Raw genomic sequence first — 24,205 nt, 5'->3', positions numbered from 1 at the left:
ATGGCCCTAATATTATCAGCGCACTCTGTTCTCACCCCAGAGTGATCACGCTTACCTCTTAGTTCTGGTAATTTAGCCAAAACTTCAGTCATAACAGTAGCCATATCCTGTAATGTGATTTGTAATGGCCGCCCAGATGTACTCGGCGCTACAATATCACGCACCTCCCGAGCGGGAGATGCAAAAACTGACACGTGAGGCGAGTTAGTCGGCATAACTCTCCCCTCGTTGTTTGGTGAAATATGTTCAATTTGTACAGATTGACTTTTATTTAAAGTAGCATCAATACAGTTAGTACATAAATTTCTATTGGGCTCCACTTTGGCTTTAGCACATATAGCACAGATATCTTCCTCTGAATCAGACATGTTTAACACACTAGCAAATAAACTAGCAACTTGGAAATACTTTTCAAGTAATTTACTATAATATGAAAACGTACTGTGCCTATAAGAAGCACAGAAAAAGTTATGACAGTTGAAAATTAATAAACTGAAAAGTTATAGCATCAAATCTTTGTAAAAAACACAATTTTAGCAAAGGATTGCTCCCATTAGCAAAGGATAACTAACCCTGATAGCAGAAAAAAAAAAAAAAAAATACAGAAATAAACGTTTTTTTTTTATCACAGTCAACTACAATCTCACAGCTCTGCTGTGAGTGATTACCTCCCTCAAAACAAGTTTTGAAGACCCCTGAGTTCTGTAGAGATGAACCGGATCATGCAGGGAAGACAATAAACTTCTGACTGAATTTTTTGATGCGTAGCAAAAGCACCAAAAAAGGTCCCTCCCCCTCACACATAACAGTGAGAGAGATCAGGAAACTGTCATAAATTAAATAAAACGACTGCCAAGTGGAAAAAAATAGTGCCCAAAACATTTTTTCACCCAGTACCTCAGAAAATTAAGCGATTTTACATGCCAGCAAAAAACGTTTAACATTAATAAATTGAGTGTTATTAAAAAGCCTGTTGCTAGTCCCTGCAAATTAGGCTAAAGTTTTATGCATACAGTATAATTCCAGTGAAGTGCCATTCCCCAGAATACTGAAGTGTAAAATATACATACATGACAGCCTGATACCAGTTGCTGCTACTGCATTTAAGGCTGAGTTTACATTATATCGGTATGGCAGAATTTTCTCATCAATTCCATTGTCAGGAAATAATAAGCTGCTACATACCTCTTTGCAGATTAATCTGCCCGCTGTCCCCTGATCTGAAGTTTACCTCTCCTCAGATGGCCGAGAAACAGCAATATGATCTTAACTACTCCGGCTAAAATCATAGAAAAACTCAGGTAGATTCTTCTTCAAATTCTACCAGAGAAGGAATAACACACTCCGGTGCTATTATAAAATAACAAACTTTTGATTGAAGGTATGAAACTAAGTATAATCACCACAGTCCTCTCACACATCCTATCTATTCGTTGGGTGCAAGATAATGACTGGTAATGGCAGTTAGGGGAGGAGCTATATAGCAGCTCTGCTGGGTGAATCCTCTTGCACTTCCTGTTGGGGAGGAGTTAATATCCCATAAGTAATGGATGATCCGTGGACTGGATACACTTAACAAGAGAAAAAAAAATAAAAAAAATTGTAGTGTTGTTTATTGTCCTTCAAATAACACAAATTAAAGAAGATGCTTAGATACAAGTTAATCACAGAGGTAAAAAGTATATTATTATAACTGTGTTGGTTATGCAAATCTGGGAAATGGGTAACAAAGGGATTATCTATCTTTTTTAACAACATAAATTCTGGTGTTGACTGTCTCTTTAACTCCAGTTTCTTTATTAAAATACATCAGCATTCCAGGGCAAAAACATTGCTTGATAGCTTTTTCTTGCTTGATTTTCTAAGACAAACAAATCCATTAGAATATTTCCAGTTTAATGTAGTTAAAAGCTAGTAAATTATATAATAACAAATTCTAGTTACACACATGAAATAAAACAACAAAACAGACTTTTCAAGATAATTTTCCCAAGGATTTTCACAGATCTTCTTTGAAGCAAAAGACAATCGGCTAGATTATGAGTTTTGCATTAGGCTTAAAAAGCAGCGTTAGCCGGCCCTAACACTGCTTTTTAACGCCCGCTGGTATTACGAGTCTTGCAGGTACAGGTGTACCGCTCACTTTTTTGGCCAGACTTGGCAATACCGCAAATCCACTTACGTAAATTGCGTATCCTCTTTTTTCTATGGGACTTGCATAGCGCCGATATTATGAGTCTGCAAAAAGTGAGCGGTAGACCCTCTCCTGTCAAGACTGGTACCGCATTTTAAACTCAGTAGTTAAGAGTTTTACACTACAACTCCGTAGCATAAAACTCTTAACTAATGTGCTAAAAAGTACACTAACACCCATAAACTACATATTAACCCCTAAACTGAGGCCCTCCCACATCGCAAACACTAAAAGAAATTTTTTAACCCCTAATCTGCCAAACTGGACATCGCCGCCACTATAATAAATATATTAAACCCTAAACCGACACACTCCCGCCTCACAAACACTAGTTAAATATTATTAACCCCTAATCTGCCGTCCCTAACAACGCCACCACCTACCTACATTTATTAACCCCTAATCTGACACCCCCAACGTCGCCGCCACTATATTAAAGTTATTAACCCCTAAATCTAAGTCTAACCCTAACCCTAACACCCCCTAACTTAAATATAATTAAAAGAAATCTAACTAAAAATTCCTATCAACTAAATTATTCCTATTTAAAACTAAATACTTTACCTGTAAAATAAACCCTAAGCTAGCTACAATATAACTAATAGTTACATTGTATCTAGCTTAGGTTTATACTTATTTCACAGGCAAGTTTGTATTTATTTTAACTAGGTAGAATAGTTACTAAATAGTTATTAACTATTTACTAACTACCTAGCTACAATAAATACAAAAGTACCTGTAAAATAAAACCTAACCTAAGTTACAATTACACCTAACACTACACTATAATTAAATAAATTAACTAAATTAAATACAATTAAATAAATTAAATTAAATTATCTAAAGTACAAAAAACCCCACTAAATTACAGAAAATAATAAACAAATTACAGATATTTAAACTAATTACACCTAATCTAATAGCCCTATTAAAATAAAAAAAGCCCCCCAAAATAAAAAAAACCTGTAGCCTAAACTAAACTACCAATAGCCCTTAAAAGGGCCTTTTGTGGGGCATTGCCCCAAGTAATCAGCTCTTTTACCTGTAAAAATTTTTACAAACAACCCCCCCAACAGTAAAACCCACCACCCACACAACCAACCCCCCAAATAAAATACTAGCTAAAAAAAAACCTAAGCTCCCCATTGCCCTGAAAAGGGCATTTGGATGGGTATTGCCCTTAAAAGGGCAGTTAGCTCTTTTGCAGCCCAAAGTCCCTAACCTAAAAATAAAACCCACCCAATACACCCTTAAAAAAACCTAACACTAACCCCCTGAAGATCGACTTACCAGGAGACGTCTTTATCCAAGCCAGGCAAGGTGGTCTTCCAGACGGGCAGAAGTCTTCATCCAAGCCGGGCAGAAGTGGTCCTCCAGACAGGCAGAAGTCTTCATCCAGATGGCATCTTCTATCTTCATCCATCCGGCGCGGAGCGGGTCCATCTTCAAGACATCCGATGCAGATCATTCTCTTCATCCGACGACTAACACAGGATGAATGCCCATCCAAATGCCCTTTTCAGGGCAATGGGCAGCTTAGTTTTTTTAGCTAGTATATTATTTGGGGGGTTGGCTGTGTGGGTGGTGGGTTTTACTGTTGGGGGGGTTGTTTGTATTTTTTTTTTACAGGTAAAAGAGCTGATTACTTTGGGGCAATGCCCCGCAAAAGGCCCTTTTAAGGGCTATTGGTACTTTAGTTTAGGCTAGGGTTTTTTTTATTTGGGGGGGCTTTTTTTAATTTAATAGGGCTATTAGATTAGGTCTAATTAGTTTAAATTTCTGTAATTTGTTTATTATTTTCTGTAATTTAGTGGAGGTATTTTTTTTTAGATAATTTAATTTATTTAATTGTTTTTAATTTATGTAATGTATTTAATTATAGTGTAGTGTTAGGTGTTAGTGTAACTTAGGTTAGGTTTTATTTTATAGGTAAATTTGTATTTATTTTAGCTAGGTAGTTATTAAATAGTTAATAACTATTTAATAGCTATTCTACCTAGTTAAAATAAATACAAACTTGCCTGTAAAATAAAAATAAACCCTAAGCTAGCTACAATGTAACTGTTAGTTATATTGTAGCTATCTTAGGGTTTATTTTATAGGTATTTAGTTTTAAATATGAATAATGTTGTTAATGATAGGAATATTTATTTAGATTTATTTAAATTATATTTAAGTTAGGGGGTGTTTGGTTTAAGGTTAGACTTAGGTTTAGGGGTTAATAACTTTAATATAGTGGCGGCGACATTGGGGGCGGCAGATTAGGGGTTAATAAGTGTAGGTAGGTGGCGGCCATGTTAGGGCCAGCAGATTAGGTGTTACTAATATTTAACTAATGTTTGCGAGACGGGAGTGCGTCGGTTTACGGGTTAATATGTTTATTATAGTGGCGGCGACGTTGGGGGCGGCAGATTATTGGTTAATAAATGTAGGTAGGTGGCGGCGACGTTGGGGGTGGCAGATTAGGGGTTAATAAATATAATGTAGGTGTCGGCGATGTTGGGGGCAGCATATTAGGGGTTCATAAGTATAATGTAGGTGGCGGCGGTGTCCGGAGCGGCAGATTAGGGGTTAATAATTATAATGTAGGTGTTGGCGATTTCGGGGGTGGCAGATTAGGGGTTAATAAGTATAAGATTAGGGGTGTTTAGACTCGGGGTTCATGTTAGGGTGTTAGGTGTAAACATAAATTTTATTTCCCCATAGGAATCAATGGGGCTGCGTTAAGGAGTTTTACGCTGCTTTTTGGCAGGTGCTAGACTTTTTTTCAGCCGGCTCTCCCCGTTGATTCCTATGGGGAAATTGTGCACGAGCACGTTACACCAGCTCACCGCTGACTTAAGCAGCGCTGGTATTGGAGTGCGGTAATGAGCAAAATTTTGCTCAATGCTTACTTCTAGTCTTTTAAGGACGGGTTTATAAAAACTCATAATACCAGCGCTGTAGGTAAGTGAGCGGTGAGGTAAAACTGCTCGTTAGCACAGCACAGCCTCTAACGCAAAACTCATAATCTAGGTGAAAGTAAATCAAGGCAGCCAATTAATTAAAGTTTCATTATATTTTTCATGATACATTTAAAATGAATAATTTAAAATAAGTTGTTATAAAAATTAACAACATGCTTAAATGCCCAAACACTTAATCGCAATCATTATGTTCTTCTGAGCACAAATTTCACACTTTGAACCAATAGATTATTGTGTTTATTAAAAGCAGAAAAGTCTGAGCATGCTTGAAAACTTTAAGATTTCAAAACAAGCCAAATGGGTTTACAAGAGGTCGAGGTTGCAAAGTTTGAAAAGTCCAAACCTGAAGGGAAAAGATGCTGGAAAACTGTTTTCTGATTGACTAAAATAATGAAGTCCAATTAGCTGCATTCAAAGTATCATTTTTTTTTATCATGCATTGAATGCATTTGAAAAGCTTTTAATCACTGACTTATTGTAGGGTTTTCAAATTGATTGGAGGTTGGCTTTGAATTTAAAAACATGTGATAAGTTATACTGAATGTCTTATGGATAAGGCCTGGGCCAGCTCTATAGCAGGATCAAGTGGGACCCTGGGACCCAGATGACATTTGAGAGGGGTAACACATAGGAAGAACATATTTCAGTCACCCGATTATCAGGCTCTCGTGCAGTTTTATTCTGTTGAACCTTAAAGGGTCATGAAAATCAGACAGATCATTCAATATTAAAAGACTTTTTAATTTATTTCTGTTATTGTCACCAGATGAGTTTAAAGTGAAGGTAAAGTTTCATGAATCAAAGCCCTGTTTTTAAAAATACTATTAAAACAGGGGCACTTTAATTCATCAAAGTTTACATTTTATCGTTTTTGTAAAAATACCTTTTATTTTGGAAGCCGCTCCAGGGCTTCCCATGACCATCGCAAGTCTCTTCATACGTCGTCATTAAAGACGAATCCGGCTTCCTCCAATCATGGCTTCCCCTCCAGAGCAAACATTGCTCTGATTGGAGGAAGCCGGATTCTTCATTGGTGACATTGGTAACGTAAGAAGAGACTTGTGACGTGCGGGGGGATGCACTGCAGCGGCTTCCAGAATAAAAAATATTTTTACAAAAAGGGTGAAATGTAAACTTTGATGAATGAAAGCGCCCCTGTTTTTAATAAAAAAATTTAAAACAGGGCACTGATTCATCAAAGTTTACCTTCATTTTAAATTTTGTATTGATGTTCATTAGGTGATTTTAATTATATGTTATAGTTATATAAACACATAGGGCCAGATTACAAGTGACAATGCATTTGATCAATAGCCCTGAACCCGAAGGTAGCTATAAATGCTTCAAATTCCAATGTTCTTCACATATATTGTAAAATATATATCTATATCTCTTTATCTATATGAATATATACAGGTATAGATATAGATAGAAATATATATTAAAAAATAAAAAGAGTATTTTCTTCTAAGTGAAGAACATTGGAGTGTAAAGTATTCATATTTAAAACACAATAAAACACATTAAAATGTTAAAATAGATTTAAACATATATATCATATTTTAAGGTATTTAACTGGAAAGTGTTTAAAAGTGTGTGTGTATATATATATGTGTGTGTGTATATATATATATATATATATATATATATATATATATATATATGTGTGTGTGTGTGTGTGTGTATGTATATATATATATACAGGGAGTGCAGAATTATTAGGCAAATGAGTATTTTGACCACATCATCCTCTTTATGCATGTTGTCTTATTCCAAGCTGTATAGGCTCGAAAGCCTACTACCAATTAAGCATATTAGGTGATGTGTATCTCTGTAATGAGAAGGGGTGTGGTCTAATTACATCAACACCCTATATCAGGTGTGCATAATTATTAGGCAACTTCCTTTCCTTTGGCAAAATGGGTCAAAAGAAGGACTTGACAGGCTCAGAAAAGTCAAAAATAGTGAGATATCTTGCAGAGGGACGCAGCACTCTTAAAATTGCAAAGCTTCTGAAGCGTGATCATCGAACAATCAAGCTTTTCATTCAAAATAGTCAACAGGGTTGCAAGAAGCGTGTGGAAAAACCAAGGCGCAAAATAACTGCCCATGAACTGAGAAAAGTCAAGCGTGCAGCTGCCAAGATGCCACTTGCCACCAGTTTGGCCATATTTCAGAGCTGCAACATCACTGGAGTGCCCAAAAGCACAAGGTGTGCAATACTCAGAGACATGGACAAGGTAAGAAAGGCTGAAAGACGACCACCACTGAACAAGACACACAAGCTGAAACATCAAGACTGGGCCAAGAAATAACTCAAGACTGATTTTTCTAAGGTTTTATGGACTGATGAAATGAGAGTGAGTCTTGATGGGCCAGATGGATGGGCCCGTGGCTGGATTGGTAAAGGGCAGAGAGCTCCAGTCCGACTCAGACGCCAGCAAGGTGGAGGTGGAGTACTGGTTTGGGCTGGTATCATCAAAGATGAGCTTGTGGGGCCTTTTCGGGTTGAGGATGGAGTCAAGCTCAACTCCCAGTTTCTGGAAGACACCTTCTTCAAGCAGTGGTACAGGAAGAAGTCTGCATCCTTCAAGAAAAACATGATTTTCATGCAGGACAATGCTCCATCACACGCGTCCAAGTACTCCACAGCGTAGCTGGCAAGAAAGGGTATAAAAGAAGAAAATCTAATGACATGGCCTCCTTGTTCACCTGATCTGAACCCCATTGAGAACCTGTGGTCCATCATCAAATGTGAGATTTACAAGGAGGGAAAACAGTACACCTCTCTGAACAGTGTCTGGGAGGCTGTGGTTGCTGCTGCACGCAATGTTGATGGTGAACAGATCAAAACACTGACAGAATCCATGGATGGCAGGCTTTTGAGTGTCCTTGCAAAGAAAGGTGGCTATATTGGTCACTGATTTGTTTTTGTTTTGTTTTTGAATGTCAGAAATGTATATTTGTGAATGTTGAGATGTTATATTGGTTTCACTGGTAAAAATAAATAATTAAAATGGGTATATATTTGTTTTTTGTTAAGTTGCCTAATAATTATGCACAGTAATAGTCACCTGCACACACAGATATCCCCCTAAAATAGCTATAACTAAAAACAAACTAAAAACTACTTCCAAAACTATTCAGCTTTGATATTAATAAGTTTTTTGGGTTCATTGAGAACATGGTTGTTGTTCAATAATAAAATTAATCCTCAAAAATACAACTTGCCTAATAATTCTGCACTCCCTGTATGTGTGTGTATATATATATATATATATATATATATATAATATATATATATATATATATATATATATATATATATATATATATATATATATATATATATATATATATATATATACAGGGAGTGCAGAATTATTAGGCAAGTTGTATTTTTGAGGATTAATTTTATTATTGAACAACAACCATGTTCTCAATGAACCCAAAAAACTCATTAATATCAAAGCTGAATAGTTTTGGAAGTAGTTTTTAGTTTGTTTTTAGTTATAGCTATTTTAGGGGGATATCTGTGTGTGCAGGTGACTATTACTGTGCATAATTATTAGGCAACTAATTACAACAACACCCTATATCAGGTGTGCATAATTATTAGGCAACTTCCTTTCCTTTGGCAAAATGGGTCAAAAGAAGGACTTGACAGGCTCAGAAAAGTCAAAAATAGTGAGATATCTTGCAGAGGGATGCAGCACTCTTAAAATTGCAAAGCTTCTGAAGCGTGATCATCGAACAATCAAGCTTTTCATTCAAAATAGTCAACAGGGTTGCAAGAAGCGTGTGGAAAAACCAAGGCGCAAAATAACTGCCCATGAACTGAGAAAAGTCAAGCGTGCAGCTGCCAAGATGCCACTTGCCACCAGTTTGGCCATATTTCAGAGCTGCAACATCACTGGAGTGCCCAAAAGCACAAGGTGTGCAATACTCAGAGACATGGACAAGGTTAGAAAGGCTGAAAGACGACCACCACTGAACAAGACACACAAGCTGAAACATCAAGACTGGGCCAAGAAATAACTCAAGACTGATTTTTCTAAGGTTTTATGGACTGATGAAATGAGAGTGAGTCTTGATGGGCCAGATGGATGGGCCCGTGGCTGGATTGGTAAAGGGCAGAGAGTTCCAGTCCGACTCAGACGCCAGCAAGGTGGAGGTGGAGTACTGGTTTGGGCTGGTATCATCAAAGATGAGCTTGTGGGGCCTTTTCGGGTTGAGGATGGAGTCAAGCTCAACTCCCAGTTTCTGGAAGACACCTTCTTCAAGCAGTGGTACAGGAAGAAGTCTGCATCCTTCAAGAAAAACATGATTTTCATGCAGGACAATGCTCCATCACACGCGTCCAAGTACTCCACAGCGTAGCTGGCAAGAAAGGGTATAAAAGAAGAAAATCTAATGACATGGCCTCCTTGTTCACCTGATCTGAACCCCATTGAGAACCTGTGGTCCATCATCAAATGTGAGATTTACAAGGAGGGAAAACAGTACACCTCTCTGAACAGTGTCTGGGAGGCTGTGGTTGCTGCTGCACGCAATGTTGATGGTGAACAGATCAAAACACTGACAGAATCCATGGATGGCAGGCTTTTGAGTGTCCTTGCAAAGAAAGGTGGCTATATTGGTCACTGATTTGTTTTTGTTTTGTTTTTGAATGTCAGAAATGTATATTTGTGAATGTTGAGATGTTATATTGGTTTCACTGGTAAAAATAAATAATTGAAATGGGTATATATTTGTTTTTTGTTAAGTTGCCTAATAATTATGCACAGTAATAGTCACCTGCACACACAGATATCCCCCTAAAATAGCTATAACTAAAAACAAACTAAAAACTACTTCCAAAACTATTCAGCTTTGATATTAATAAGTTTTTTGGGTTCATTGAGAACATGGTTGTTGTTCAATAATAAAATTAATCCTCAAAAATACAACTTGCCTAATAATTCTGCACTCCCTATATGTGTGTGTATATATATATATATATATATATATATATATATATATATATATATATATATATATATATATATATATATATATATATATATACAGGGAGTGCAGAATTATTAGGCAAGTTGTATTTTTGAGGATTAATTTTATTATTGAACAACAACCATGTTCTCAATGAACCCAAAAAACTCATTAATATCAAAGCTGAATAGTTTTGGAAGTAGTTTTTAGTTTGTTTTTAGTTATAGCTATTTTAGGGGGATATCTGTGTGTGCAGGTTACTATTACTTTGCATAATTATTAGGCAACTAATTACAACAACACCCTATATCAGGTGTGCATAATTATTAGGCAACTTCCTTTCCTTTGGCAAAATGGGTCAAAAGAAGGACTTGACAGGCTCAGAAAAGTCAAAAATAGTGAGATATCTTGCAGAGGGATGCAGCACTCTTAAAATTGCAAAGCTTCTGAAGCGTGATCATCGAACAATCAAGCTTTTCATTCAAAATAGTCAACAGGGTTGCAAGAAGCGTGTGGAAAAACCAAGGCGCAAAATAACTGCCCATGAACTGAGAAAAGTCAAGCGTGCAGCTGCCAAGATGCCACTTGCCACCAGTTTGGCCATATTTCAGAGCTGCAACATCACTGGAGTGCCCAAAAGCACAAGGTGTGCAATACTCAGAGACATGGACAAGGTTAGAAAGGCTGAAAGACGACCACCACTGAACAAGACACACAAGCTGAAACATCAAGACTGGGCCAAGAAATAACTCAAGACTGATTTTTCTAAGGTTTTATGGACTGATGAAATGAGAGTGAGTCTTGATGGGCCAGATGGATGGGCCCGTGGCTGGATTGGTAAAGGGCAGAGAGTTCCAGTCCGACTCAGACGCCAGCAAGGTGGAGATGGAGTACTGGTTTGGGCTGGTATCATCAAAGATGAGCTTGTGGGGCCTTTTCGGGTTGAGGATGGAGTCAAGCTCAACTCCCAGTTTCTGGAAGACACCTTCTTCAAGCAGTGGTACAGGAAGAAGTCTGCATCCTTCAAGAAAAACATGATTTTCATGCAGGACAATGCTCCATCACACACGTCCAAGTACTCCACAGCGTGGCTGGCAAGAAAGGGTATAAAAGAAGAAAATCTAATGACATGGCCTCCTTGTTCACCTGATCTGAACCCCATTGAGAACCTGTGGTCCATCATCAAATGTGAGATTTACAAGGAGGGAAAACAGTACACCTCTCTGAACAGTGTCTGGGAGGCTGTGGTTGCTGCTGCACGCAATGTTGATGGTGAACAGATCAAAACACTGACAGATTCCATGGATGGCAGGCTTTTGAGTGTCCTTGCAAAGAAAGGTGGCTATATTGGTCACTGATTTGTTTTTGTTTTGTTTTTGAATGTCAGAAATGTATATTTGTGAATGTTGAGATGTTATATTGGTTTCACTGGTAAAAATAAATAATTGAAATGGGTATATATTTGTTTTTTGTTAAGTTGCCTAATAATTATGCACAGTAATAGTCACCTGCACACACAGATATCCCCCTAAAATAGCTATAACTAAAAACAAACTAAAAACTACTTCCAAAACTATTCAGCTTTGATATTAATAAGTTTTTTGGGTTCATTGAGAACATGGTTGTTGTTCAATAATAAAATTAATCCTCAAAAATACAACTTGCCTAATAATTCTGCACTCCCTGTATGTGTGTGTGTATATATATATATATATATATATATATATATATATATATATATATATATATATATATATATATATATATATATACAGGGAGTGCAGAATTATTAGGCAAGTTAACAAAAAACAAATATATACCCATTTCAGTTATTTATTTTTACCAGTGAAACCAATATAACATCTCAACATTCACAAATATACATTTCTGACATTCAAAAACAAAACAAAAACAAATCAGTGACCAATATAGCCACCTTTCATTGCAAGGACACTCAAAAGCCTGCCATCCATGGATTCTGTTAGTGTTTTGATCTGTTCACCATCAACATTGCGTGCAGCAGCAACCACAGCCTCCCAGACACTGTTCAGAGAGGTGTACTGTTTTCCCTCCTTGTAAATCTCACATTTGATGATGGACCACAGGTTCTCAATGGGGTTCAGATCAGGTGAACAAGGAGGCCATGTCATTAGATTTTCTTCTTTTATACCCTTTCTTGCCAGCCACGCTGTGGAGTACTTGGACGCGTGTGATGGAGCATTGTCCTGCATGAAATTCATGTTTTTCTTGAAGGATGCAGACTTCTTCCTGTACCACTGCTTGAAGAAGGTGTCTTCCAGAAACTGGCAGTAGGACTGGGAGTTGAGCTTGACTCCATCCTCAACCCGAAAAGGCCCCACATGCTCATCTTTGATGATACCAGCCCAAACCAGTACTCCACCTCCACCTTGCTGGCGTCTGAGTCGGACTGGAGCTCTCTGCCCTTTACCAATCCAGCCACGGGCCCATCCATCTGGCCCATCAAGACTCACTATCATTTCATCAGTCCATAAAACCTTAGAAAAATCAGTCTTGAGTTATTTCTTGGCCCAGTCTTGATGTTTCAGCTTGTGTGTCTTGTTCAGTGGTGGTCGTCTTTCAGCCTTTCTAACCTTGTCCATGTCTCTGAGTATTGCACACTTTGTGCTTTTGGGCACTCCAGTGATGTTGCAGCTCTGAAATATGGCCAAACTGGTGGCAAGTGGCATCTTGGCAGCTGCACGCTTGACTTTTCTCAGTTCATGGGCAGTTATTTTGCGCCTTGGTTTTTCCACACGCTTCTTGCAACCCTGTTTACTATTTTGAATGAAAAGCTTGATTGTTCGATGATCACGCTTCAGAAGCTTTGCAATTTTAAGAGTGCTGCATCCCTCTGCAAGATATCTCACTATTTTTGACTTTTCTGAGCCTGTCAAGTCCTTCTTTTGACCCATTTTGCCAAAGGAAAGGAAGTTGCCTAATAATTATACACACCTGATATAGGGTGTTGATGTCATTAGACCACACCCCTTCTCATTACAGAGATGCACATCACCTAATATGCTTAATTGGTAGTAGGCTTTCGAGCCTATACAGCTTGGAGTAAGACAACATGCATAAAGAGGATGATGTGGTCAAAATACTCATTTGCCTAATAATTTTGCACTCCCTGTATATATATATATATATATATATATATATATATATATATATATATATATATATATATATATATATATATATATATATATATATATATATATGTGTGTGTGAGTTTATATGTGTATATATGTATGCATATGTTACAGTTAAATCAGTTAATGTGCACATTACCTAGCTAATCTGCAGATTACCTAGGGTGGTCAGTTAAAGTGCAGAAAAATTGTTTCATTTCTCACATTACCTAGGTAATCTGCACATTACCTACTAGGCACTAGTTAAAGTGCAAAAAAGTTTGTTTCTCTCATGTAAACAGTTTATTGAAAAAGAAGCCGAAGAATGTAATAAATAAAGAACAGAATTTTCCGATTTTGGCTGAGGGCAGATACGCTCCAGACACAATTTGTGACTGCAAATTCATTTCCTAGATCTAATATTTTAAACCGTTTATTTGTTTGTATTATATTTTTTTAATTGTTATAGTTGAGTTTAAGGAAATAAATAAAGAACATGATGTTAAATAATATTTGAGTTTAACGAAATAAATAAAGAACAGAATGTTCCGATTTCGGTCGAGGGCAGATACGCTCCAGAGTGCTCTGTTCTAATCAGAGCCTCGGGCGCCGCAGCTGGGTGTCAGCCAAAACATCTTGAAATTCTCTGTCTGGGAAATTATCTATCTATCTATCTATCTATCTATCTATCTATCTATCAAATCTATAATAAATAGATAGATTTGATAGATAGATAATTTCCCAGACAGAGAATTTCAAGACGTGCGGGCTGGGACCCATGGTAAGGTTCCCAGAGGCAGTTGCGGCGCCCGAGGCTCTGATTAGAACAGAGCACTCTGGAGCGTATATCTGCCCTTGGCCGAAATTGGAACAGTTTACATGAGAGAAACAAACTTTTCCAACTTTAACTAAACGGAAGCAAAGCAGTTAATGTGCACATTACCTAAGTAAAGTGCAGATTCTGCACTTTAACTGAGCAAATCAGTTAATCTGCAGATTAGCTAGGTAATGTGCGCATTAACTGATTCTGCACTTTAACTGTAACATATATACATATTTACACATATAACAAATAAATACACATGTATGTACACATATCTAGACACACACACACACATATATATATATATATATATATATATATATATATATATATATATATATATACACACACACACACACATTATAGCCCTTTTCTGTCAAATACCTTGTCATAGAAGTGTAGTCGTAATTTTAAAGGAACACTGAACCCAATTTTTTTTTTCTTCCATGATTCAGATAGAGCATGAAATTTTAAGCAACTTTCTAATTTACTCCTATTCTAAAATGTTCTTCATTCTCTTGGTATCTTTATTTGAAATGCAAGAATGTAAGTGTAGATGCTGGCCCATTTTTGGTGAACAACCTGGGTTGTTCTTGCTAATTGGTGGATAAATTCATCCACTAATAAAAAAGTCTTGTCCAAAGTCTGAACCAAAAAAAAAGCTTAGATGCCTTCTTTTTTTCAAATAAAGATAGCAAGAGAACGAAGAAAAATTGAAAATGGGAGTAAATTAGAAAGTTGCTTAAAATTGCATGGTCTTTCTAAATCACGAAATAAAAAAATTTGGGTTCAGTGTCCCTTTTTGCAGGGGGCGGCATTGCACAAGCAGTTCACTAGAACTGCTTGTGCAATGCTGAATGCCGACAGTGTATGCTGTCCGCATTCAGCGATGTCTGGTGGACATGTTACACTACAGCACACAATTCGGCCCCTAGGTCTTCAGGCATGCTAAAACATAGAGTGCAAACTTTTTTTGCACTCAAGTGCAGCTGTTTACTTTTAACTTGTAATATGTGGGCTAGCTAGCGTGGTTGAGATATTGCTTACAATGACTTTGCTAATTTTAGCGTGCCACTTGCAATCTAGCCCATAGTTGTATGCAAGCGATATTTCAATGATAAAATATTCTGACACATTAGAAAATGTTATCGAAAGAGACATTAAACACTTTGAGATGGTAATATAAAATTATAAATTGTATATATAAAAAAAAAACTCTGCAAAAAAGTCATTATTTATTTTGTCCCCTTTTCCCGTAATTCCATTCTGAAATTGTGAACTTTTAGTTTCTGTTAGAAATGGAAGTGCAGAACACGGTTATATTCCACACAGCCATTGACTGCACACCCTAGTGACCCATTTATAACTGTCCCTAATTGGCCACAGCAGATAAGTAACCTAAGTTACAACATGGCAGCTCCCATTTTTTTTATAAACACTAAAACTTTACACTTATTTTATCAATATTTAAACAGCTAATGAAGCTTTAAAAAATACACCTACATGTTATTCTCAGACTGATCTTTTCTTTAAATGCATCATTCTATCTAGCATGTATTTAGTGTTTAATAATGTCCCTTCAAGGTTGTTGACTATGATTAGGTGCATATTGTAGTGAACAGATAATTGGGTCGGGGGGGGGGGGGTCAATTTGTTCTTGGACATAGGTAGCAGGTTGTCCTGAGCCAACACTGGATATGGCTAATTAAATAAACTCACTCTAGTAGAAGAGAGTATCTTTTAATTCTTTAATATTATTATTATTTATATGGTTGCAGACCATTTAATAAAGAATAGCAAATAATTTAGCTTTGACCCTAATCTGAAAGCATACAGTATATGAGAACATTTACTATAGTGGCAATACCTTCTTGAAATTATGCTTGAGTATTATGGTAGGTTAAAGATGACATGCAAAGCGTTCTGTAACCATGTGATGCTGGCTCATTTTGATTTTATTTTGGTGTTCACAGCAAAATAATTTTTTGGAGGGGAGAGTTAAAAGCTATATTGAACAAAAACAAATGCAAATACATTTCAGGGATGTATAAAGTAACAGTTTCCTATTACATTACAGTAGGTTAAACTGTATAACAGTAGGATATAAAATAAGCACCTTGATATCAGGTCAAATTCACAGTATCCAAAGAATATTCACAGTGTGACAACTGTTCCCAATAAAACATGAGATTTTTGCGCTGTTTTTGGAGAATATTTATTTGTATGTTACAGGGGAACTTTGAAATTGTTTCTTATGAAGCTGAATAATCAATTGTGTAACAGTTTATACACCATAAAACATTAAGAGGACAGTAAAGTCAAAATAACTTTCATGTCATTTTAACCACCTTTCCAATTTACTTTTTTTTATTTGATACTTTTTTTTAAAATATAATCTGTTTGTTCTTTTTGTATCCTTTGAAGAGGAGAATACCTAGATAGGCTCAAAACAGCAATGCACTACTCAGAGCTTGCTGCTGATTGGTAGCTGCGCAAATATTCCTCTTTTCATTGGCTCAGCTCTCAGTAATGCATTGTTGCTCCTTCAACAAAGAATACAAAGAGTACAAAGTAAACGTGAGAATAAAATTAAACTGGAAAGTTGTATAAATTGTATAGGCCATATGAATCATAGAAGAAACAATTTAGGTTTCATATTACTTTAAATGATTTAGATTATAATATATAATATTAATCCGATGTAAGATGGAGAAGAAACTAAATGGCTGTGTCACTATTTTTTTTTCTATGTCAATAATTTTGTAAGTTCTTCCATTGGTATTGGTTTATTTCTCAGATTGAAAATATTTTATTTCTCTTTTTACAGATAGTGGCGCAGACTGTGTTATTTATGTGCATGAACACTGCTGGCATCTTCATTAGCTACCTGTCAGATCGTGCGCAACGACAAGCTTTTCTGGAAACTAGAAGATGTGTAGAGGCAAGGTTAAGGCTGGAGACTGAAAACCAGAGACAGGTAAAAGAATCCTGAGATGATAAAAAAAAAGAGAAAATACCTTTGAAGTGTAATGAAAATGTGTATACAAATACACTCTTTCCCTTGGTATCATTTGTAGAAGCTTATTCATGAAAGCATACTGAGGTAGGCTTAGGGATGTGCATGCATCTTGAGCACTATAGGTTTGCTGTATTTCCAGCAATGTTATATATTTAGTGGTCAAGACGTGATTGCGTAATGCTCTAATGGAAGGAAGGTTTTAACAAAGCAGAGCATTTTATTTATTTTAAAATTGTACATTATTCCTGAATTTATAAAGTGATATATTTACTTCCATGTTCCTTTAGTGTTTCCCAAAAAAAAAACGGTTCATCCGAATCTTTCTAAACGAATATTATGAAAATTTGTTTTTCAGAATATCGTCTGCTGCACTATTCGGTATTAATTTAGTTTAAATGAAACAAACACTGAATATTCATGAAACATTTACATTCGCTTTCCATAAATTAATGTAAATGTTCCTTTGCTACAAGTGAAAAAGTTCCCCAGAGGCTTTACATTACGCTAATCCCAACCCTTCTTTGCAAAGGCCCGGCAAGGCCAAACTAAAAGAAGGCTTAGCGCAGCAGATCCCAGGACCTGTCCTTTAACACAGGCTCTAGGATAAGCCATGATAAGTCTCCTATTAGCACGGCCTGAGACTCTGTGCAGAAGTATCTGGATTAGCACGGCTCTCCACCACGCTAGAGTTAAGTATTTAACCACTAAATGGAAATTAATGAATACTGACAAATTTCAGCAGTACGTCTTCCTTTCCTTTAAATTTAGTTGGTACATTTGTTTGGATATTCGATTTCTGAAAACTGAAACGAATACAGAAGCCTAAAAATGATAATAATAAGAATAATAAGAATAATAATAACCTACTGCCACATGGAGAATTTAATAAAAAAAAATAGACTACATCTCTGACTCAAAAGTACTGAATCAATTCTCTTTTAATTTCCAGGGTTTATGGTCATTATGAAACTAAGTGGCATTTTGATTAACTGTGTTTACTCTTGTAATTAGAGTTTCAAATGAACTTAAACAGTAGTTACACTACCCTGGAATCATGTTATATTATTTATGGGTAAAAAATATTATTGTCAAATTAATTATTGTAAGGTATATTTGGATATTATGATTTGGTACACCATACAACTGCTTGTAATGCTTAATAAAATTGAGCTCATTTTGTGACAGTATATCAATGGAAAGAGTATTTTTAATGAAAATGCAGTTTCCTTAGAAACCAAGTGCAAAATAATATACCGTAGTCCCAACTCAATTGTGCACAGAACCTTGTCCTTAAATGAATGATGGTTGTCAAAGCTTATTTGTAGAAAAAAAAAAGATTTACATTACCAGTCAGCAAGCCAGCTGTTGTGTAAAACATGTCATTGTATACTCAATACAGAATTATAAAAATATAGAAAAGGAAGATTGACCTACTAAATGGGAAACCAAACCGTATTCCACCCTAAGAAACCTTTTTAATTCATTTTTTATTTTTTAACATCTTTTATTTCAAAATTATTCAAATTCTTTTTTTTCTGCTCTTTTTTTTTCTACTTTTATATACTACGTAAATTTGTATATTTATTTTAACAACATGCATATTTTAAAATGTAATGATGTATATGCTGTATATCTATAGCACCTATTGACTTGATGAAGACAGATTTGCACATATAACCATTTTATGACAGTTGAGTGAATAGGTGCAAATAGTTTATTTCAACACTTTTAATCATGAGTCATTATCCTTGTTTTAACAGATGGTATAATTTAATAACTATGAATATTTGTCTGTTACCCTGTAAATATGACTCTCCAAAAATAGTATTTAAACATACAATCAATTATTGTGAATGCGTATTTTTACACATTTTTCTTTATTGCAATAATAAATGATTCAATATAAATTCACATGTTTTGCTGTGCAATTTCTATTTGTTTTATAGAAATAATTAAAAATGAACAGAGTATTATAGCCAATGTAAGGAATGCTATTTTTTTTTTCTTTTAAAAACATTCTTTGATAGTAATTTTTTTAAGGAACGTTAGCAGTAAATTATGCCCACACACCTCTCCACTATCAGTTATAATTTTCACTAATCAAATTTAGTTTCTTATGTGAATTAGTACATTTAGAAATGATGTGTGTTGTGCCAGTACACGATGCCCAGTTACAGCTGACATGAAATTAAACTTTAGGTGATGGGAAAATTAAGCTATTAACTAAAAATGATTAAAATACTCATGCTTAATAAGTACGAGGTTCATTCATGAAGTCACGTATATTATGTCTACAACAGATTATATTTAATAAATGTACTCACAAATTAAAGGAATGCTAAACCCTTAAGTTTTTTCTTTCATGATTTAGATAGAGCAGCATTTTTAAGCAACTTTCTAATTTACTCCTATTATTATTTTTTCTTCGTTCTCTTGGTATCTTTATTCGAAAAATAACAGGAAAGTAAGCTTAGGACCCAGCCCATTTATGGTTCAGCACCTGGGTAGTGCTTGCTGATTGGTGGCTAAATGTAGCTTTTAACCCAATAATACTTTCTTCTATAAGATACGACGAGTTCATGGATTCATCCTTTACTTGTGGGATATTATCCTCCTGCTAACAGGAAGTGGCAAAGAGCACCACAGCAGAGCTGTCTATATAGCTCCTCCCTTGACTCCACCCCCTAGTCATTCTCTTTGCCTACTCTAAGTACTAGGAAGGGTAGAGTGAAAGAGGTGATAAAATGTTAGTTTTTATTTTCTTCAAGCAAGAATTTTTTATTTTAAATGGTACCGGTGTGTACTATTTTCCCTCAGGCAGCAGATGGATGAAGACTTCTGCCTGGAGGCTGATGATCTTAGCAGTTGTTACTAAGATCCAGTGCAGTTCCCACAGAATGGCTGAGGAGTACTTAAGAAACTTCAGTGTGAGGAACGTTTTTCATGCTATAAGCAGTGAGGTATTTTCAGTCATTTTTTTCTGGAGACACTGTGTTATTTCAGAATTGGCTGACAGTATCCCCATGAGGGAGAGGGTAAGCAGTAATCCTAAAGTATAAAGAGGGATATTACTGAGCTTGCATATATGGGCTATATAAAAATGGTTGACACTGATGTTTGAATGTTTGTGGGTAAACGTTTACATGTCTGGTGCAGATAACGTTTTTTAAAGGAGAGACATTTTTATGCTTTATTAAGAAGGGTACACATGGCTTCATTTATGGGTATATGAACCCACATGGCTATGTTTTAGACCGCTCTGGGGAGGTTAATTTGGGCTGTGAGACATCGAGTGAGATTGGCGGGGCCTATTTTCGCGCCTCAGTTGCGCAGTTGTTTTTCTCACGCAAGCAGCAAGCTCCAAATCCGGTGGGCCTTTGTGAGCTGTATTGGGCCAAATCGAAGGTTTAACCCAGTTTTACAGACCCCTGAGGGCAGGTAGGCGCCACAGCAGGGCTGTGGCGAGGTGCAGGGGGTGCTTTTAATTGAAATAAACGTTTTATAATTTTCCGTTTTTTCTGGTAAGGGTTAAGTATTCCTTTCCTTGTGGGGCAAACTTAGCTGCAGAGTTGGGATGCTTCTATCATAAAATTTCGACAATTTTATTGTTTTCAAGCAGTTTTGGAAAAATTGTATGCTTTTTTTCTCTTAAAGGCGCAGTACCGTTTTTCAGATTGTTATTTTTTGCACTAAATAAAGTGTTTTCAAGCCTGTTTGTGGTCATTACTAGCCTGTTTAACATGTCTGACATTGAAGAAAGCCAATGTTCCATGTGTTTAGAAGCCATTGTGGAACTCCCACTTAAAATGTGTCCCTCATGTACTGAAAGGGCCTTACATTTCAAAGAACATATTTTAGCTGATAAAAGTATGTCTCAGGATGATTCTCAGTCAGAAGAGAATCAGGTTATGCCATCTACTTCTCCCCAAGTGTCACAACCTTTAACGCCCGCACAAGTGACGCCAAGAACTTCTAGTGCGTCTAATTCTTTCACCCTGCAAGATATAGCAGCAGTTATGTCTACTACCCTCACAGAGGTATTATCTAAATTGCCTGGTTTGCAGAGGAAGTGCAGTAGGTCCGGTATGAGAGTAAATGATGAGCCCTCTGACGCTTTATTAGCCATCTCCGATGTACCCTCACAATGTTCTAAATTAGGGGTGGGGGAATTGCTGTCTGAGGGAGAGCTTTCTGATTCAGGAAAGATGTTTCCTCAAACAGACTCAGATATGACGGCTTTTAAGTTTAAGCTTGAACACCTCTACTTGTTGCTCAGGGAAGTTTTAGCGACTCTGGATGATTGTGACCCTATTGTAATTCCACCAGAGAAATTGTGTAAAATGGATAGATATCTAGAGGTTCCTACTTACACTAATGTTTTTCCGGTCCCTAAGAGGATTTTGGACATTGTTACTAAGGAATGGGATAGACCAGGCATTCCGTTCTCTACCCCTCCTACTTTTAAGAAAATGTTTTCCATATCTGACACCATTCGGGATTCATGGCAGACGGTCCCTAAGTTGGAGGGAGCTATTTCTACCCTAGGCATACAACTATACCTATTGAGGACAGTTGTGCTTTCAAAGATCCTATGGATAAAAAATTAGAGGGTCTTCTAAAGAAAATATTTATTCATCAGGGTTTTCTTCTGCAACCTATAGCGTGCATTGTTCCTGTAACTACTGCAGCTGCTTTTTGGTTCGAGGCTCTTGAGGAGGCTCTTAAGGTTGAGACCCCATTGGATGACATTTTAGATAGAATTAAGGCTCTCAAGCTAGTTAATTCTTTTATTACAGATGCTGCTTTTCAACTGGCTAAATTAGCTGCAAAGAATTCAGGTTTTGCCATTTTAGCGCATAGAGCGTTATGGCTTATGTCCTGGTCTGCTGATGTGTCATCAAAATCTAAGCTATTAGTTATTCCTTTCAAGGGTAAGACCCTATTCGGGCCTGAACTGAAGGAGATCATTTCCGACATCACTGGAGGAAAAGGCCATGCCCTTCCTCAGGATAAGACAAATAGAATGAGAGCCAAACAAAATAATTTTCGTTCCTTTCGAAACTTCAAAGGTGGTCCCACTACCTCCTCCCCTGCCACAAAGCAGGAGGGGAATTTTGCTCAATCCAAGTCAGTCTGGAGACCTAACCAGACCTGGAATAAAGGTAAACAGGCCAAGAAGCCCGCTGCTGCTCCCAAGACAGCATGAAATGGCAGCCCCCGATCCGGGACCGGATCTAGTGGGGTCCAGGCTTTTTCTCTTCGCTCAGGCTTGGGCAAGAGACGTTCAGGATTTCTGGGCATTAGAAATTGTAACCCAGGGGTATCTTTCACGGTTGTCTGTAAACCAGACAAAAAGAGAGGTGTTCTTATGCTGTGTAGAAGACCTATATACTATGGGGGTAATCTGCCCAGTTCCAAAAGCAGAACAGGGGCAGGGGTTTTACTCCAATCTGTTCGTGGTTCCCAAAAAAGAAGGAACCTTCAGACCGATTTTAGATCTCAAGATCCTAAACAAATTTTACCAATGATCCAGGAGGGTCAATATATGACCACCGTGGATTTGAAGGATACGTATCTTCATATTCCTATCCACAAAGATCATCACCAGTTCCTCAGGTTCACCTTCCTGGACAAGCATTACCAGTTTGTGGCTCTTCCTTTCAGGGTTGGTCACAGCTCCCAGAATTTTCACAAAAGTGCTAGGGTCCCTTCTGGCGGTTCTAAGGCCGCGGGGCATAGCAGTGGCGCCCTATATGGACGATATCTTGATTCAGGCGTCAACTTACCAACTAGCCAAATCTCACACGGACATCGTGTTGGCTTTTATAAGATCTCACGGGTGGAAGTGAACATAAAGAAGAGTTCACTTGTCCCTCTCACAAGAGTTACATTCTTGGAAACTCTGATAGACTCGGTAGACATGAGAATTTTTCTGACGGAGGTAAGAAAATCAAAGATCTTAACCACCTGCCGAGCTCTTCATTCCATTCCTCGGTCGTCAGTGGCTCAGTGTATGGAGGTAATTGGATTAATGGTAGCGGCAATGGACATAGTTCCGTTTGCTCGCTTGCATCTCAGACCACTGCAACTATGCATGCTCAAACAGTGGAATGGGGACAATGCAAATTTATCTCCTCTGATAAATCTGGATCAAGAGACCAGAAACTCTCTTCTTTGGTGGTTGTCACAGGATCATCTGTGCCAGGGAATGTGTTTCCGCAGGCCAGCATGGGTCATACTGATGACGGACACCAGCCTATTGGGCTGGGGTGCAGTCTGGAATTCCCTAAAAGGCACAGGGTGTGTGGACTCAGGAGGAGGCTCTCCTTCCAATAAATATTCTAGAACTGAGAGTGATATTCAACGCGCTTCAGGCGTGGCCTCAGCTGGCTTTGGCCAAATTCATAAGATTCCAGTCGGACAATATCACAACTGTAGCATATATCAATCATCAAGGGGGAACAAAGAGTTCTCTAGTGATGATAGAGGTTTTATCCAAGCGGGGATTCTCTGAGTCAGTCATAGATACCTTGATTCAGGTTCGAAAGCCTGTCACTAGGAAAATTTACCATAAGATATGGCGTAAATATCTTTATTGGTGCGAATCCAAAGGCTACTCATGGCATAAGATCAGGATTCCTAGGATTTTGTCCTTTCTCCAAGAAGGATTGAAGAATGGGTTATCAGCTAGTTCCCTAAAGGGACATATATCTGCTTTATCAATTTTACTGCACAAGCATCTGGCAGATGTTCCAGATGTTCATTCGTTTTGTCAGGCTTTGGTTAGAATCAAGCCTGTGTTTAAACCTGTTGCTCCGCCATGGAGTTTGAATTTAGTTCTTAAAGTTCTTCAAGGGGTTCCATTTGAACCTATGCATTCCAGAGATATTAAGCTTCTATCTTGGAAAGTTCTGTTTTTAGTTGCTATCTCTTCGACTCGAAGAGTTTCGGAACTATCTGCATTGCAATGCGACTCGCCTTATATTGTTTTCCATTCCAATAAGGTGGTTTTGCGTACCAAACCTGGATTCCTTCCTAAGGTTGTTACTAATAAGAATATTA

At 37.1% G+C, this 24,205-nt stretch overlaps 1 protein-coding gene across 1 annotated transcript in view; it reads left to right on the top strand.

Annotated features, from left to right (window-relative positions):
• ADCY8 (adenylate cyclase 8) overlaps positions 1-24,205 on the top strand; it is a 937,503-nt gene that overhangs the window by 239,144 nt on the left and 674,154 nt on the right. The window contains exon 2 of the mRNA XM_053715945.1: positions 16,952-17,101. Within this exon, the coding sequence (XP_053571920.1) occupies positions 16,952-17,101 (150 nt within the window). The remainder of the gene's footprint in view (positions 1-16,951; positions 17,102-24,205) is intronic.

This window comes from Bombina bombina, chromosome 5 (genome assembly GCF_027579735.1).
Source record: "Bombina bombina isolate aBomBom1 chromosome 5, aBomBom1.pri, whole genome shotgun sequence".
Classification (NCBI taxonomy): domain Eukaryota; kingdom Metazoa; phylum Chordata; class Amphibia; order Anura; family Bombinatoridae; genus Bombina; species Bombina bombina.
Note: the sequence above shows the minus strand (reverse complement) of the source record. Positions and strands in the feature narration are given on the sequence as shown.